At 45.6% G+C, this 15,513-nt stretch overlaps 1 protein-coding gene across 1 annotated transcript; it reads right to left on the reverse strand.

Moving 5' to 3' along the window:
• Positions 1-10,900: 10,900 nt before the first annotated feature.
• LOC116644880 (tubulin beta-4B chain-like) lies at positions 10,901-11,517 on the reverse strand (the record flags this gene model as incomplete). The annotated part of the gene is made up of 2 exons (XM_032424729.1): positions 10,901-11,048; positions 11,394-11,517. Coding segments are annotated over 2 exons (243 nt in total), but the record flags the coding sequence as incomplete, so codon positions are not given.
• Between the last annotated feature and the right edge of the window lie 3,996 nt (positions 11,518-15,513).

Raw genomic sequence — 15,513 nt, forward strand, 5'->3', positions numbered from 1 at the left:
GGAAAGAGAGGATGGGAGGAGGGGGCGGCTTTTACTTCTACTTGTGAGGAAGATGGTCCGTTTAGAAGGTGCTGGATTTGTCTCATGTCTGCATTGGGCTCTTGGGTCCTTGTAAAGGCCATCTACATGTGGAAAATTCTGCATGCGTACGTGTGTGTCCGAGAGGATGTAACAGCCGCACATCAGCCCCGAGGTACCCACACCTTACATTCAATATGTCACCTAATCCTCGCTGCCATCTAGAGAGCTGCACAGTCCTGTTCAAAGGCCACTAAGCCACGTGTGACTACTGAACGCTTGAAATGTGGGTAGTCTGAATTGAGATGTGCTGTAAGTGTAAAAGAGTCACTGGATTGCATGGACTCAGTAAGTTAAAAGGCTGTAAAATATTCCATTGCTAATTTTGTATATTGATTACATATCAAAATAATATTTTGGATAGGTTTTTAAAATTAATTTCACTTTTTTTTTTTTAACCTTTTTAAATGACTACTACACTAGTAGCGACTACTGGAAAATTTTCTTACTTATGTGACTCACATTGTATTTCCATTGAACAGCTCTGCTCTGGAGTATACATAATTACTATCCCTATTTCACAGCTCGGAAAAGGAGGCTCAAAGAGCTGACTAGCTACAAAGCTAGTAAGTGAAGGCATCTGGATTCCTTCTACAAAGACAAAGCCCAGGTGTTTTAAAGGCTTGGTCAGCGTGAGGTAACACCCAATCGTAATTGTTCTCAAAGATGATCATGAACGTTGGGCTAGGTGAGCGGGGACCTGGGGACTGTTTTTGTTGCCCACACATACTCCTCTTCCTCTCTGGGGCCAGTTTCTCCAACTATAAAATGACGATAATTATAGGTGCCCTGCAGCCAGCTTTGTGAGTAGGAAATGAGAAGCTCTATATGAAAGCAGGTCAAGTTTATGGAGCAGAAATGCCCCCATAAAACCCAAGGTGATGCTGTTGTTATAAGTATGAAGCCTGCTTGCTGGGTTAATAGTGGGCATCTCTCAGAGGTGGGCAACGTCATGGCTTCATCATGCCTGCCTGAGGGAGCCAGTCCTCCGGGGGTCCTCTCAGTGCCGGTCAGGTGCCTGGTGCCCTGGGGGGAGGGCGGGGGGGGGGTATGCGTTTCCTGGCTCTCTCCTCCTCTCTCCCCTCCCCATGCAGCTGGGCCCCCAGGGCACAGTCTATTCCTACTGATGCTGTTCCCACATTCCGAGGGCTTGGCCTCCACCTTCTCCCCATCTCTACCTCCAGTTCCCATTTCTTGGGCTGTTCATGAGCAGACGGAGCCTTCCATTTCCCTTCCAGAGAATGGCCCTGCTCCGGGTAACTTCACGGATAACACAGCGCCATAAAGATTTTCTGGAGGTAATTGCTTCTTGGTCTTTGTTGTTTCCTTCAAGATGGGGATTTGGGGCCAAGTAGGCATAGAAGATGTGACCTGGAAGGGATAATATTGGGGACATGGGACCCTAACAGGTGGGCATCTCCCTACCTGTGGAAGGGAAAGATCACCCTCATGGATGGTGACCACTCTGCTTGGGCACCATCTGCTGGCTGGGTCGCTAAGTAAGTCACCTACCCTCTCTGAGCCTCTGTTAGCGTATCTGAAACATGGAAATCCGGTTGTGTTATGTTGTGAGTCTAAGAGGCAATGTGACCTGGACGTTTAGTACACACGCAGTCGATAAATCAATGACAGCATTGGTTACAGCAGGCCCGGGCACAGGAGGGCTGCCCGTGGGTTACTGGCGGCACATGTCCTTGCCCAGGCTGTCTCCTCTTGCCACCCAGTCTGCACCGGCCTGCCTTCTCATCTGCTCGCTCCTCCCCCGGTACCCGCCCCTGTTGTCTGTTGGAATCTAATCAAAGAGGCACACAGGCAGATTTTAAACAGTGCCTGCCCAGCCTAAGGTGACTCATCCGACAGCTGTAACCTCTTACTCTCCTCCATGTGGGCATCAGCAGCACCAGCACGCTGTCACACAGCAAGGGTCTGGGGAACCCCCCCACCCCGGGGAGGGGAGCAGGAGGGAATGGGGCCGGCGCATCCTCCCCTCTCCCCTGGAATAGGCTTTTGGCAAGCTTTGGGGAAAGGTGGTTCCCCCCCCACCCCCACAAGACCCTCCCGTCCAAAAAGGAGCAGCTCTCTGGCTGTTGGGCAGGGTCAGGGGGAGGGGTCCCAACATCCTCCGGCCGTCGCATGTCATTTCCTGCTTTTGGACCTGATGTCACTGACATCAAGTGTGTGAGCCGTCCCTGCCCTGAAGGCACTTTGGAGTGATGCTGACAACATTCAGACTGGAAAGAAAGGAGTGAATTCCCGGTAGAAGGCTGGGCCTTGCCTGCATTTTACAGACGGACTCAGGATCCTCCCCTTCGCTCTGCCTGCCCTTCTTGTCCCCTGCCCTGGGTGAGAGGATCGCAGTGAAAGCGCCCCCCGCAAGCCTGAGATGTCCATGATGAGAGCTGCTCTTAGCGGATGCTGTCTCTGGCGGGACACATGTGATCTGCTTCAAAGAGATTTCACTGGGATCCTGACATTTGGAAAACATCAATAGAATAACAAAAACCCAGGAACCATTCCAGCAATCAAGTCGCATGCATTATTCTGGAACAGTCTCACAGCCTACTTGTTTGTGCCCTCAGAGAGGGTCCAGGGGACAAGGCACCTCAATTTCTCTTTCCCGTGAAACTCCTCTAAAATAGCCCTGCCTGCTCCTTCGACTGTGAGCACACATTTTCAAGCTTTTAATAAAAGCATCTCTTTATGAAGATGGAGGAATTTTACTTAAAGCATTTAAAATGCTTCCTTTTTAAAAAGACTGCCTGAAGTATGAATAGTCTGAACCCCAATTTAACTTACTTTGAAAATATCAACTCCACGAAGTTATAGTTTATAAATTTTTGCACCAGAGAATAATAATTTGGAGTAATATAAGGTAATGTTTTTCAGCCCTCTTCTGGAATGTTTCATGTCCCAGTATGTGTTATTTTTACTAGAATTGTCAATCTGGGCCTTTCAAAATTGAAAACAACAAATATGTGTGTGTATAATATACACACACATTGTATATACATATATATTTTATTATGGTAAGAAAACTTATTTTATATATACATATTCTCTGACTATGAAATTACAAACTTTAGAAAATACCAAAGAACATAAATATGTCTTTCTACTCTTCTCTGTATGTACTTTTTTTTCACTGTTTATGTTTGATGCATTACTTTCTTTTCTTCTTCCTTTTCCTGGTAATTTGGGTGTTTTCGTTTGTTCCTTTTTAACATCATTTCAATTACATTTGCCTTAGACATTAAAAAAATGAAGAAATACTGCATTTTCTTATGCCATGACTTAAATCACAATTCTTACAAATTTTCAAACGTATGTAACCTTTTCCCAAATGCTACAATTTTTCCTATAATCTAGAGCATCTGGAACGTACCAGAGTCTCTAAGCAAACTATTTCATACAGCCAGGGCTGTTCACATGGCCTGAATGAATGTCCCCCCATTCAGCCCACTCTCACATTCCCTGGATGGAGTTAAGAGCACAGGCCATGGATGGAGTGGGTGCAAATCCTGACTCTGACACTTATTAGCTGTGTGACTGAGAGGAAGTTATTTAACCTCTCTGTGCCTCAATTTCTTCAGCTGTAAAATGGTAATAATAATAGCACCTACCTCCTAGAGTTGCTACAAGGACTGGATGAATGGATATGTGAAAACACTTAGAATGCCACCTGTTCCATAGTAAGTGTTTCATTAATCTTAGCTATTATAATTAGTGTTACTATTTCCTTCCTTCCTTCCTTCCTTCCTTCTTTCCTTCCTTCCTTCCTTCCATCCTTCCTTCCTTCCTTCCTTCCTTCCTTCCTTCCTTCCTTCCTTCCTTCCTTCCTTTCTTCTAGGAAGCTCCTCTCCACAAATCAGGGCTCAACTCCAATGTTGTCACTTTCTCTGTGATGCTCCCTCCTTTATACCTTGTCATATGGCGTACACATCTTCATATTATAATCCTGACCCTTTTTCCCTGAGATTAATTTAGCAAGGAAGGCCACACTGTAGAAATAAACATGCAGAAGAACTGAGCAGGCAGTGAGCTGAGGCACCCTTTGAATGCTGTCTCCCCTCCCAGACCCGAAGGGTCTGCAGGGGAGTGCGTGTCACCACACTCTGCAGGAAGTTCCAGCCCGAGCACCCCTCACGGGACTGGACCAGCTCTTGGAGGAGGCATGGAACCCAAGAGAGCCCAATGTCCATCACTTTCCAACTTTCTGGCTCCCTCGCCACCTATTTTCTGAACACAGGCTTTTTTTCACACCAATGAGTTGCAAAGAATCTGGGCCAACCATGCCAACTCCCCTGTGGCCAAGCCGGGTGCACAAAAGGTGCAGGTCATTTTCTTGGAAGCTCCAGGGCTCAAGTGGTGCTCTGTTTCACTGTCAAGGCAAAGGGCAGTTATGGAAAGGTTGACGTCAGCATTTTCCTCCCAGTGGTGGGAAAGCCATTAGGTTATGCAGAGCCTAATAATTCTGCCTTCTGCCCCAAGCGTGCTGGGGGGGGAGGCTTCCAGTGGTGGCTGGTGGGGAGTGGCAAGAGTGGCTTCCCCGGATCCTTGGCCCAGCTGCTGCAGCCTGGGCCCGCCTCCACCCTCCCAGAACATTCCGTGCCTTCTCAGTGCCCGCCCCAGACGTAGGAGCCACCTCCTCTCTGCCCACCACCAGCATGGGCTGTCCAGCTTGCTCACGATCGGGCTTGGCCCTGGGAGCACCAACCAACCACCACCACTCATTAAATACCTAGGGGGGCGGGGAGAGGGAGGCACTCAATATATGAAGTGCCTAATTTTAGCTATGAAATAATATTGAGGTACATTTTGTTTACTGGATCGAGCTCATTTAAATTGTGGAAAACTACAGTCTGCTGGGGTCTGCTGCATTGTGTAGCCGGGAGTCTTCAGAGAAACCCCGAAATTGTTTCTCATTCTTGCTGCCCTCCTTTTTTCCCAACTAAGTGCCAGAAATGCTTGCTTTGACTGTGCAGAAATACTACTATTTATTTGCAATCAGTTTTGTTTTATTTTATTTTTACTGGAAGCCTGTGTGTCCCACTATCCCACTCCCTATACCCCCTCTGACATCCATCAGCTTGTTCTCTGTGTTTATAGGTCTGATTCTGCTTTTTCTTTGTTTGTTTATTCATTTTTTTTTTTAGATTCCACGTTTGAGTGAAATCATGTGGTTTTTGTCTTTCTCAGTCTGACTTATTTCATTTAGCATAATACCTTCTATGTCCATCCATGCTGTCACAAATGACATGAACTCATCCTGTATATGGCCAAGTAATATTCCAGTGTGTGTGTGTGTATGTGTGTGCACGTGCACGCACACACACACACGTCACACCTTCCCTATCCACTCATCTATCAATGGACCCTTAGATGGCTTCCATATCTTGGCTATTGCAAGTAATTCTGCAATAAACAGGGAAGATCAGTGTTTTCATTTTCTTTGGATAAATACCTAGTAATGGAGTTATTGGATCATATAGTAATTCTATTTTTAATTTTTTGAGGATCCTTCCTACTGTTTTCCACAGTGGCTGCACCAATTTACATTCCCACCAGCAATGCACGAGGGTTCCTTTTTCTCCACATCTTTGCCAACATTTGTTATTTCTTGTCTTTTTGCTTTTTGCCGTCCTGACAGGTGTGAGGTGATAGCTCATTGTAGTTCCGATTTGCATTTCTCCGATGATGAGTCATGTTGAGCATCTTTTTGTGTGTCTGTTGGCCATCTGGATGTCTTCTTTGGCAAAATGTCTATTCAAGGCCTCCTTCCGTATTTTAATTGGATTATTTGTTTTTTGGTGTTGAGTTGTGTGTGTTCTTTATATGTTGTGGAGATTAACCTCTTATCAGATATGTCATTTGCAAATATCTTCTTCCATTCAGTAGGTTGTATTTTGGTTTCATTATTTCCTTCATTGTGCAGAAGCTTTTTAATTTGATGTAGTCCCGATAGTTTATTTTTGCTTTTGCTTCCCTTGCCTTAGGAAACCTTTCCAGAATATATTTCTACGGCCAATATCAGAGAAATTGCTACCTGTGCTGCCTTTCTAGTCTCAGGTCTCACATCCCGGTCTTTCACGCATCTTGGGTACTTTTGTGTATGCTACCAGACAGTGGCCCAGTTTTATTCTTTTACGGTTTTCCCAGTGCCATTTATTGAAGAGACTGTCTTTTCCCCATTGTATGTTCTTGTAATCAGTTATTCTTCATGCCTGGTTGTCATGCAGTACAAAAATAGTAATAGGCTGCATTTCAAATATGTGGTAGATTAAGTTTGTTAAATTTAGTATTTGTACCGAATTTTGTTGAACACTCAGAGTGTGATGCTTCAGTAACGCACTGCCAATATTCTTTTGTTTTTCGTAATTACATGGAATAGTTGTTATTTCCACTCTTTTCATCTTGTCAGCAAGGCCAGTTTTACCCATTTTACTGTCTTACCACTACAAGCATAGCACTTACTAGTTTTCAAGACCTAAGAAAATGTTTGAGATGAGTGGTGCAGGAGGAGGGATAAAACTCCAAAATATGAATATGAAAAGAAAACTGCAATAGTAAAATTAATAAATGTTTAATGATCTGTCTACCAAACATAGCATGTCAATTAGTCAAATGCAACTTAACTTTTATATCATAACATAAATTACAATTAGTGTAAACATTTTACAAAATAGATTATTTTCTGTAAATAATGGAGTATTTACAAAGAAATATGAGATTTTTTTTGATAATTAGAAGAAAGAAGGAGATTAAAGAAGATGGAGACAATTATGTTGGGAAAGGCATCCTCTGAGAGAGATTTAACAGAGCTGTGACTGTTGAAAGAGGAAAGGGAGGAAGGGGCACCTGGGTGGCTCAGTTGGTTAAACATCTGCCTTTGGCTCAGATCCTCAGGGTCCTGGGATTGAGCCCTGTGTCGGGCTCCCTGCTCAGTGATGATTCTGCTTCTTCCTCTCCTTCTGTGGTCTCTCTTGCTTTTGCTCTCTCTCAAACAAATAAGTAAAATCTAGAAAGAAAGAAAGAAAGAAAGAAAGAAAGAAAGAAAGAAAGAAAGAAAGAAAGAAAGAAAGAAAGAAAGAAAAGAAAGAAAGAAAGAAGAAAAGAAAGAAGAAAGAAAGAAAGAAAGAAGAAAGAAAGAAAGGAAGAAAGGAAGAAAGAAAGAAAGAAAGAAGGAAGGAAGGAAGGAAGAAAGAAAGAAAGAAAGAAAGAAAGAAAGAAAGAAAGAAAGAAAGAAAGAAAGAAAGAGAAAGAAACAGGAAAGGGAGGAGCATGTTGTGTGCACAACTACCTTGGTGAAAATAAGGAGGTGTAGTCTTGGACCAGTCATTTCCCCTCATCAGTACAGGGGTGTACTGGCAAAGGACAGCTTGGTTGTGGGGTGTGTGTGTGTTGGGGGAAGAGGGGAGGGTAAGGCCTCTGGAGAGTTGTAAGATAGAGAAGCAGTGTGTAACCAGAAATTCCTATGTACTGGATGTTTCAAAGTCAAATTTTTGTTAACTCAGGGAATACTCTGCTGATTCACAGACGACTTTTAAGGTTGGCTAGTTTTGCAATTAATGAGGCATCTGGATCCCATTGAGATGCCAATACTGATGTTGGAGGAATGAAGCTGAAAATAGGGCACCGACTGAGAGTCTCCACAGTGGGGAGAGCCCACTATAGGCTGAGTACAGGAACAGTAAGGGAATAAAGAGGCCCAGCAAGATCAGGAGCTGAGTCAACAAATGAACTGTCAAGTCTGACTAGAGATTAATGCTGGGACCAGAACCTGTGGTCCAGTCTTAAACTGGAGCTGAAAGGAAATGATGGAAAAGCAAGACAAGGAAACAAGGAAGTACATGTGAGAAGAAAGTTAGAATGGGCTCTCGACCTGCAGGGCTGCCTCAAAAAATCTTATGTTGCTACTCTGAGCCCAGCCTAAGATAGAAATTTCCACTGTAGCCACCCGCAGTTGCAAATTTAACTTACAGAATTGGAACTAGTTCTAAGGCAAATTTAAGAGCGGTTAGGTTTCTCTTTTGATTCTTTTTCCCACCTCTTGCTACTCTTTCCCAAATTTGAGCACACGGGCTCCATCCCCTTATGAAATTCTGTACCAAGGAAATGATTTAATACCAATCAGTTAAGGTCTTATTTTGATGAGTATATTAACTCTTCCAAGAATATTCACACAGATCCATAGACTTCAAAAGGGACCTGGTCAAAAGGGAAAATCACATTTTCTAAAATTAAAAGATATTCCTAAATGAATCTATCTTGGTTCCTCTCCCCCTTGCAGAATTCCGAACAAGAAGTCATATAGCCTATCCTCAAACACCTTCCTTAATGGGATGCTTACTGCACACCAACTGTTGCACTGTTGTGTGACCAGTACTTTCCAGATGTTATTTCATTTAACCCTTACAATGACCCTCTGAAGTAGATACTATTATAACCATGTTTTTTGGAAAAATAAGCTTAGGTTCAGAGCGATTGAGTACTTGCCCAAAGCCATACAACTAGTAAGTAGGAACATCACTTACTCTGTGAACATAGGTTCAGATGTTGGAACCAGTTTCATAGACCATGTGCTTTCGATTCCCCAAACGGCCCGTTTGTGGTAGGCAGAATTCTAACACAGCCCCGGGAGCCACCCGGCCCTGGTGTATATACACTTTTTCCCAGTTGTTCAAACACGAATCAAGGTACTCCTGTGAAGGGATTTTGCAGATATAATTAAGATTACAAGTCAGTTGGCCTTAAAATAGTGAGATTATGGGGGTGGGCCTCCTCCAATCACATGAGCCCTTTTAGAGCAGAGAATTTTTTTCTGGCTGGTGGCAGAAGAGGACATCAGAATTTCAAAGCAGTAGAGACCCTCTCCTGCTGGCCTTGAAGGAGGAACTACCACCTAGTGGAGAGGGCCATGTGCAAGGCAACCTCGAGGAGCAGAGAATGGCCTCTGATCAACGGCCAAAAAGCAAACAGGAGCCTCAGACCTATGACCACGAGGAACTGGATTCTGCCAACCACCTGAGGGCCATGAAAGAGAGCCCTGGGCTTCAGATGGAGCAGCTCAGGATGGTCAGTTGAGGACATGAGCAGAAAACCCACGACTCTCGACCACAGAAACTGTAAGACAACTGTGATGCTTTAAGCCACTGAGTTTGTGGTAGCTTGTTACCTAGCAATGAAAAACTACAGCATCTCCTCTTTGGTGAGTGTCTCAGGTCAGTCCCCCAGAAGCCAACCTGAGACAAGGGTTTGAGTGAAGTTTACTCCAGGAAGCAGCAGGAGGGTAGTAGGGAACTGAGCCAGGAAAGGGAAGACCCCAGGCTACATTTGCAAGCAGGTGCTGGGGTGGGCACAGGGTTCCATGCTGGGGGATCTATAAGGGATGAAGCAGACCATCACCCAGAGGGGTTTCACCAAGAGCTGGGGAGGCTGGGCTATTTAGCCTCTAGTCTGTCCTTCAACAGTCCTCCTTCCAAAGGGATACGATGGGCAGGACATGCAGTAGGGAGTCTAGGGAGAATGAGTGTCCCAGGAGCATGGGCAGGCACCAACAGTATTTGCTACAAAGACATTCCTTAGAAAGTTCCTTCATATCAGTTGACACATAAACTTCAGCCAATTGTCCGGGTTTGGTTCCTTAGCTAATGATGTCTATCTTCTCCATACTTTTCAGATACCTGTAATTTCCATATTCCTAAGGTGTTGTTTCACTAGTTAAAATTTCCAGTCCCTTCCTGGACTCCCTCCCCCCAGCCCCATGAAACAGGATTTTCAGTTCAGAACTAGTTCCATTGTCTTGATTGGGAGCTATGAATGCAGGTCTGACCACATCAGCTTCTGGGCAGCCTCATCCTACTGGTGATTCATATGAAGTTGTCCTGCTTCTTTGTGGAACTGCTAAGAACTATCTCACCCTTCCTGTTCTTCTGCTATTAGTATTGGGATTGTAGGAAGGACATTTCATTTGTGGATGAGCTTGGGCACCATTAGTGGCCTATAAAGGCACCGTGTTCATGACCCATTTGTGCAGGTCTGCATTCAGTATTTAACATACCTAAAGTAGGTACAATAAATGGTCAAGGGCAAGGGCACATTATAGGGACATCATAATAGGATAAAAAGCAAGTTTAGTTCAGATGGAGTTATTAACTGATCAGGAAGATGGTTTGACAAAACCCAGCTGGTTTTTTGTTTTGTTTTTTGTTTTTGTTGAGAGTGAGAGAGCATAAATAGCGGCAGAGGGAGAAGCAGACTCCCCTGCTGGGCAGGGAGCCTGACTCGGGGCTTGATCCCAGGACCCTGGAATCATGACCTGAGCTGAAGGCAGACGCTTAACCCACTGAGACACCCAGGCATCCCAAAACCCAACTGGTTTTAAAACTAGGAACAGGAATCTTGTGTAAATATTTACATTAGGTACCATAAACAGTCAAGGGCAAGGGCACAATATGATCCAAAGAGAAGATGGGCTCCAAGCAGCTGGCCCCACATCTGGTCATAACCTGTGCCTTTGGCCTTTGGCTTCCTGACATGCTTACCTGCTGGCCCTGGTCCTCTGACTCCTGCTGGAAGGTTAGTCACTGCTCTGTATTCTTCACCTGTCACAGGCTACTCTGTATTTGGGGGCGGGGGGCGGGGAGCAAAGGGGCCCTCTGCAGGCTGACACTGTTCTCTGAACTGCCCAGAGAGGGGCCAGAGAAGTGGCCGCCCCAGGATGAGGTGGAATTAGGCCAGGACCTAGGGCTCCCTGCGGACACACAGTCTCCACCTTGGCATTCAGCACTAAGATCTCTGACTTCCACAGTGTTGAGAAGGGAGACTCACTGAGCCAGTTGCCACTGATCGTGACTACATACCGAACACGAAGTTGTCCGGCCTGAAGATCTGGCCGAATGGTCCAGACCTGACGGAGTCCATGGTGCCCGGCTCCAGATCCACCAGGATGGCCCGAGGTACGTATTTGTTACCTGTGGGGAACAGAGCCGCCCTTAGATGTGCAGCGGGCAAAGGGATCACAGACAAGGCTGTGCTCTATGCTCCTTTCACAGCAGAATCATTAGAGAACATTCTAGCATCTGAGACAAAAGTGAGCGAATAGACGTGCTTTTCTGCCTCAGAAGAGGAGATAACGGCATGCTTAGTCATGGCCAACATGCAGGAGGCGTGAGGAGCTATAGAACGTGTTGTTTTTAGCAGTTGACATTTAAAACGAATGCAAGAAGCACGTCTTTGTCATTTGTCTGTCCTAGTACATTCCGTCTGCCACAGTATGCAAAGCAAGGTTGACTGGGCAAAAACATTCAAGTACTCACCAGCAGCTTCATTGTAGTACACGTTGATTCTCTCCAGCTGCAAGTCACTGTCTCCATGGTAACTGCCAGTGGGGTCGATCCCATGCTCATCACTGATGACCTCCCAAAACTGGGGGGGAAAAAAAAATCACATGATGGGCTGGCATCCTAAATATCGGTAAGGATGGCTCTTTTCTCCCTCTCATGTGCTTGGAACAGCGGCCACTGTGGTCAGCCAGTGAAGGAGTCCTAGAGCTGCACCCCCTATTCCTCCAGGGGCTGCTGCAGAGGGGCTTGGAAATCCGCAGAGCATCGGCCATATGATGGCGACAGACTGAAAAGCTGGGAAGGGCACTGAACGAGGAGGGTGGGCACAGCAGATGCCCTTCTAGGGAAAGCCATGGAGGTTGGGGGGGGCCGTCACCCCCAGGCAGGGCTGCATGTCACTGCATCCCAGCCGATGGGTGGGTCCCACCAGGACCAAGGACCACTTGGACCCCACCCCTCAACTGCCTGCAGGGATCAAGGTCTCCTGGTGCAAACCCCACCCAGCCCTCCAGGCAGAGCAGTTTTAGGCCACTGACATCCAGAGGGCCTGCCGCCCCTGCCCACGGCAGGGCTGGGTGGGGAAGGGCAGGCTGGAGGAGTCTGGGATCCCGACTGGGGACAGTGGGTAAAGCTGGGCACGGTGAGGGCACAGGCTCCATTGTGAATTTGCAGCAGGGAAGGGGGCGGGGAGGTTGGGGTGGGCAATATGGCGGTTGTGAAAGAGACCACATCCTTGTCCGGGCGCCCGCCCACACCCTTGCACCAGGCTGGCTCCTGCCTCGCCCACTGCGGTCGGTAGTCACAGCGCCGGGACATCGCCTGCCGCCTTGCAGACAGGAAGCCAGACATTATGTCTCATCATGTCGAGGGTGCTCATATTAGGGAAGTTATCTACCATTCAGATCTGAGAAATCTGCAAGCATCAGACATCAATCAGAACAGACTTTTCTTTTATAGGCAGAGGTGGGCAGGACTGGCAGGGACTATGTGGGTGAGGAGGGAAAGAGATGGTGGGGCTGTAGGTGCAATGTCAGGTTACCCAGCAGGAATATTTTTCTCTGTAGTCAGCAGATTCTCAGACTGAACTGTTAAGGGGGGCAGTGTTCACCTGTGTGCTTGTTTAAACCTGGCGCAAGCCAAGATTTATGGGCTGTGGGTGGGGGAAAACCTGCCTACAGTTGGGTGAAGCAAAGTAGAGGGTAAGAAATGGGCAATTGTGAACACTTGGTCATTACCTCCTTTGTTTCATAGGAGGCTCACTGGATCATAAGGAAATGCAAAGTAACAAGAAATAAACAAATATCAATCCCTTTGTTGTTGTTATCTCTAATAACCAAAATGAAAGGTAGATGATGGGTGGATCTTGAGACAGAGCCAAGATTGGAATCTGAGTTATTTTAGGACTTCTGCCAAAAGAATTAGTTAAGCTGAAGCCACAGATAGCCAAGATTTGCAAGATAATGGGGGGAAAGGAGAGGGGAAGGCAAGAAACCCATGCCAGGAGGATAGAAACCTTTAAACAGTTATTTGTTTAAAGCAGACATTAATGGGATCAAAATAAAGGTCTTACTGCAGCCCTCTCAGAAGTTGAACAGACTGATGAGAGCTTCTGCTCTTCCCCTGACACTGAAGGGCCTTAAGCAAATCTGCTTTATTCGCCATAGCTTGGAAGGATTTCAAAAGCCGGATGGCAAAGACGAAAATGGGAAAATCACCCTGGAATTGCCTGAGTGATGATTCCACAATCTAATCACATTAAAGATTGACAAAAGGGCCTGGTCCCTTGACCCAATCCCCAGCTGGGGACCCAAGGGCAAGTACACATGAGTGGGTAAAATGGTCAGGGAGTCTAAGAATGATATTTCTGGGACTCCTTGACATGAGAGCCCCGTGCACCCTGGTGCCAGAGCTAGTGAAGTCCTAACAGGGGTTGCAGTTAGATTGGGAGGATATGGGAATGACATGGGTGGTGGGATTCAAGTTTAGATGAAGACTGAAATGTTTGAACAGACTATGTGAAGTGGTTGTATCTTCATTACCTGAATATATTATGGGGGTGAATATTGTGTCTAATTGGGCAGGCTTCCCCTACCCTAGTGTTATACAACGGAAGTTATGTAAAGCCACCCTTCGGCCATTATTAAGTAGACAGCACACAACGTGGGCTGTTCCCAATTTGACAGGGGTAGCAGTGCAGACGTATTATCTGTACAGTGACACTGGGTGAGGTGTGGGGTGTGGACTGGGGCTCATTACAAAAGCCTGGGAGTGCCACCCAGCAATGACCACTGGGATTGCTGTTTGAAAATTCCAGAACATTCCCATTTGAAAGACAATTCCTAGCTTGCTATTTGACGTTAATTGAAATTGTTCCTGTGACTGAAGGACATAAAATAATCTTGAAATACCCATAATGTCTTGGGTAATGTCAAAAAATATCCTAATGGGGAGGGGAGTGCTCAGACGAGTTTCATAATAAAAAAGAAATCATTTATATAGGAAATGGTACCAAGGGAATCCAAGGAGAGGTACTGATGAGCAGGGAGCTCCTTCTCCTTTAGGACTGAATTTGGAACCATCTGACGTGCTGCAGGACCCTAAAGCCACTTGGGTATTGCCATATAAACAACTCTCTATTAACCAACAAAGAGCTGCTTGGTTTATGGGTAGCAATATAATATATATATATTAAAGCCTCATCAGGGTTAATAAAATGACTGGCTTGGGGATGGATTTAACTAACCATAAGCTAATTTTTATGCTAAATGGTTCTGTACAAGTTTATTATAAGGTACAAACAGCAACACAGCAAGAGAGAAAAAGAGTAATTAACCTAGCACCAAAAGGTGAATGTCTATGTCATGGCTTTATAGGGTGAATTGATTAGTTGTTTACCATTGCTTTGTTAGTAAATACTGTATCTGTAATTACAGATGCCCAGACAAAGGTGATTGTTTTGCTGTAACAGAGTCTTGGCCAAAGGCCAGGGGGTGGTCTGTATAATGAAGACTTAATCTTATCCGAAGAGAGGTCTGACCTTGCTCTTGGCTCCTGGGAGGTGATTTCTAAGCCCCTTGAATGTCCAATAGGAGCATCTTTATTTGCTTGAGGGCTTTGGCCACTGGACAGTCTGTCAAGGTGCTGTATGATAGGGCTTTGGTACTAGATCCCAGGAACTAGAGCCTGAAGGTATCAGCTCAACCTCCAGGATGGGCTGGAGACTAATGGTTGACCATGTGAGCAGTATGTGTCCCTGGTGGCAGGAGATAAAAGTCCCCCCCAGAATTCTGGACACCACAGGCTCAGGTGAACTTCCTTGGTTGGCAATCCTCTGTGTGTGTTGCCATACATAGATGCTGGGAATTAACATTGTCCCTGACTATATGAGGACAGGATGACTGGAATCTTGACATTCAGACTCTTTGGGACTCTTCCCCAAGTGTCTCCTCTCCTGGCTGATTTTAATCTATATACTTTCCCCATAATAAACCATAACCATGAACATAACAGCTTTCAGTGAGTTCTGTGAATCCTTCTGACAAATTGTTAAAACTGAGAGTGGTTTTGGGGGCCCCTTGAACTTGCGCTTGTTGTCAGAAGTGAGGGCAGTCTTCTGTGTGGACACTTTGTGTCCTCTAGAACTTCACAGTTGTCCATATTTTATTCAGGGGATGAAGTGAATATTTACATTATGAATGCTGAAACCTCCAGCCTTCTACTCGGCAATCAGAATGCTGGCGGCCAGGCAGAAGAAGCAGGATATGGGTGGGGATAATCTGGGCTATATGATCATTTCAAGAACAAAGACATCATAATGATGATTATATAGGCTATCTTTTGCTGCACAAAAATCCACCCCAATACTTTGTGGATTGAGACAAACTATGTATTATTATTTGTAAGTTTGAGGTTGGCTGAGGGGTTTTGTTATGGGCCGGTTCATCTGGGGCTTGATGTTCTGGGGTAGCTTCATTCACATGTCAGTTGGTTGGCAGGCTTGTTGGTCTAGTGAGGTGCTCACTGTCATGTCTGGCAGTTGGCTTGATGTCAGCTGGAAAAGCCATGTGTCTTTCATCATCCATCAGGCTAACCA

This window comes from Phoca vitulina, unplaced genomic scaffold, assembly GCF_004348235.1.
Source record: "Phoca vitulina isolate PV1807 unplaced genomic scaffold, GSC_HSeal_1.0 scaffold31, whole genome shotgun sequence".
NCBI classification, from domain to species: domain Eukaryota; kingdom Metazoa; phylum Chordata; class Mammalia; order Carnivora; family Phocidae; genus Phoca; species Phoca vitulina.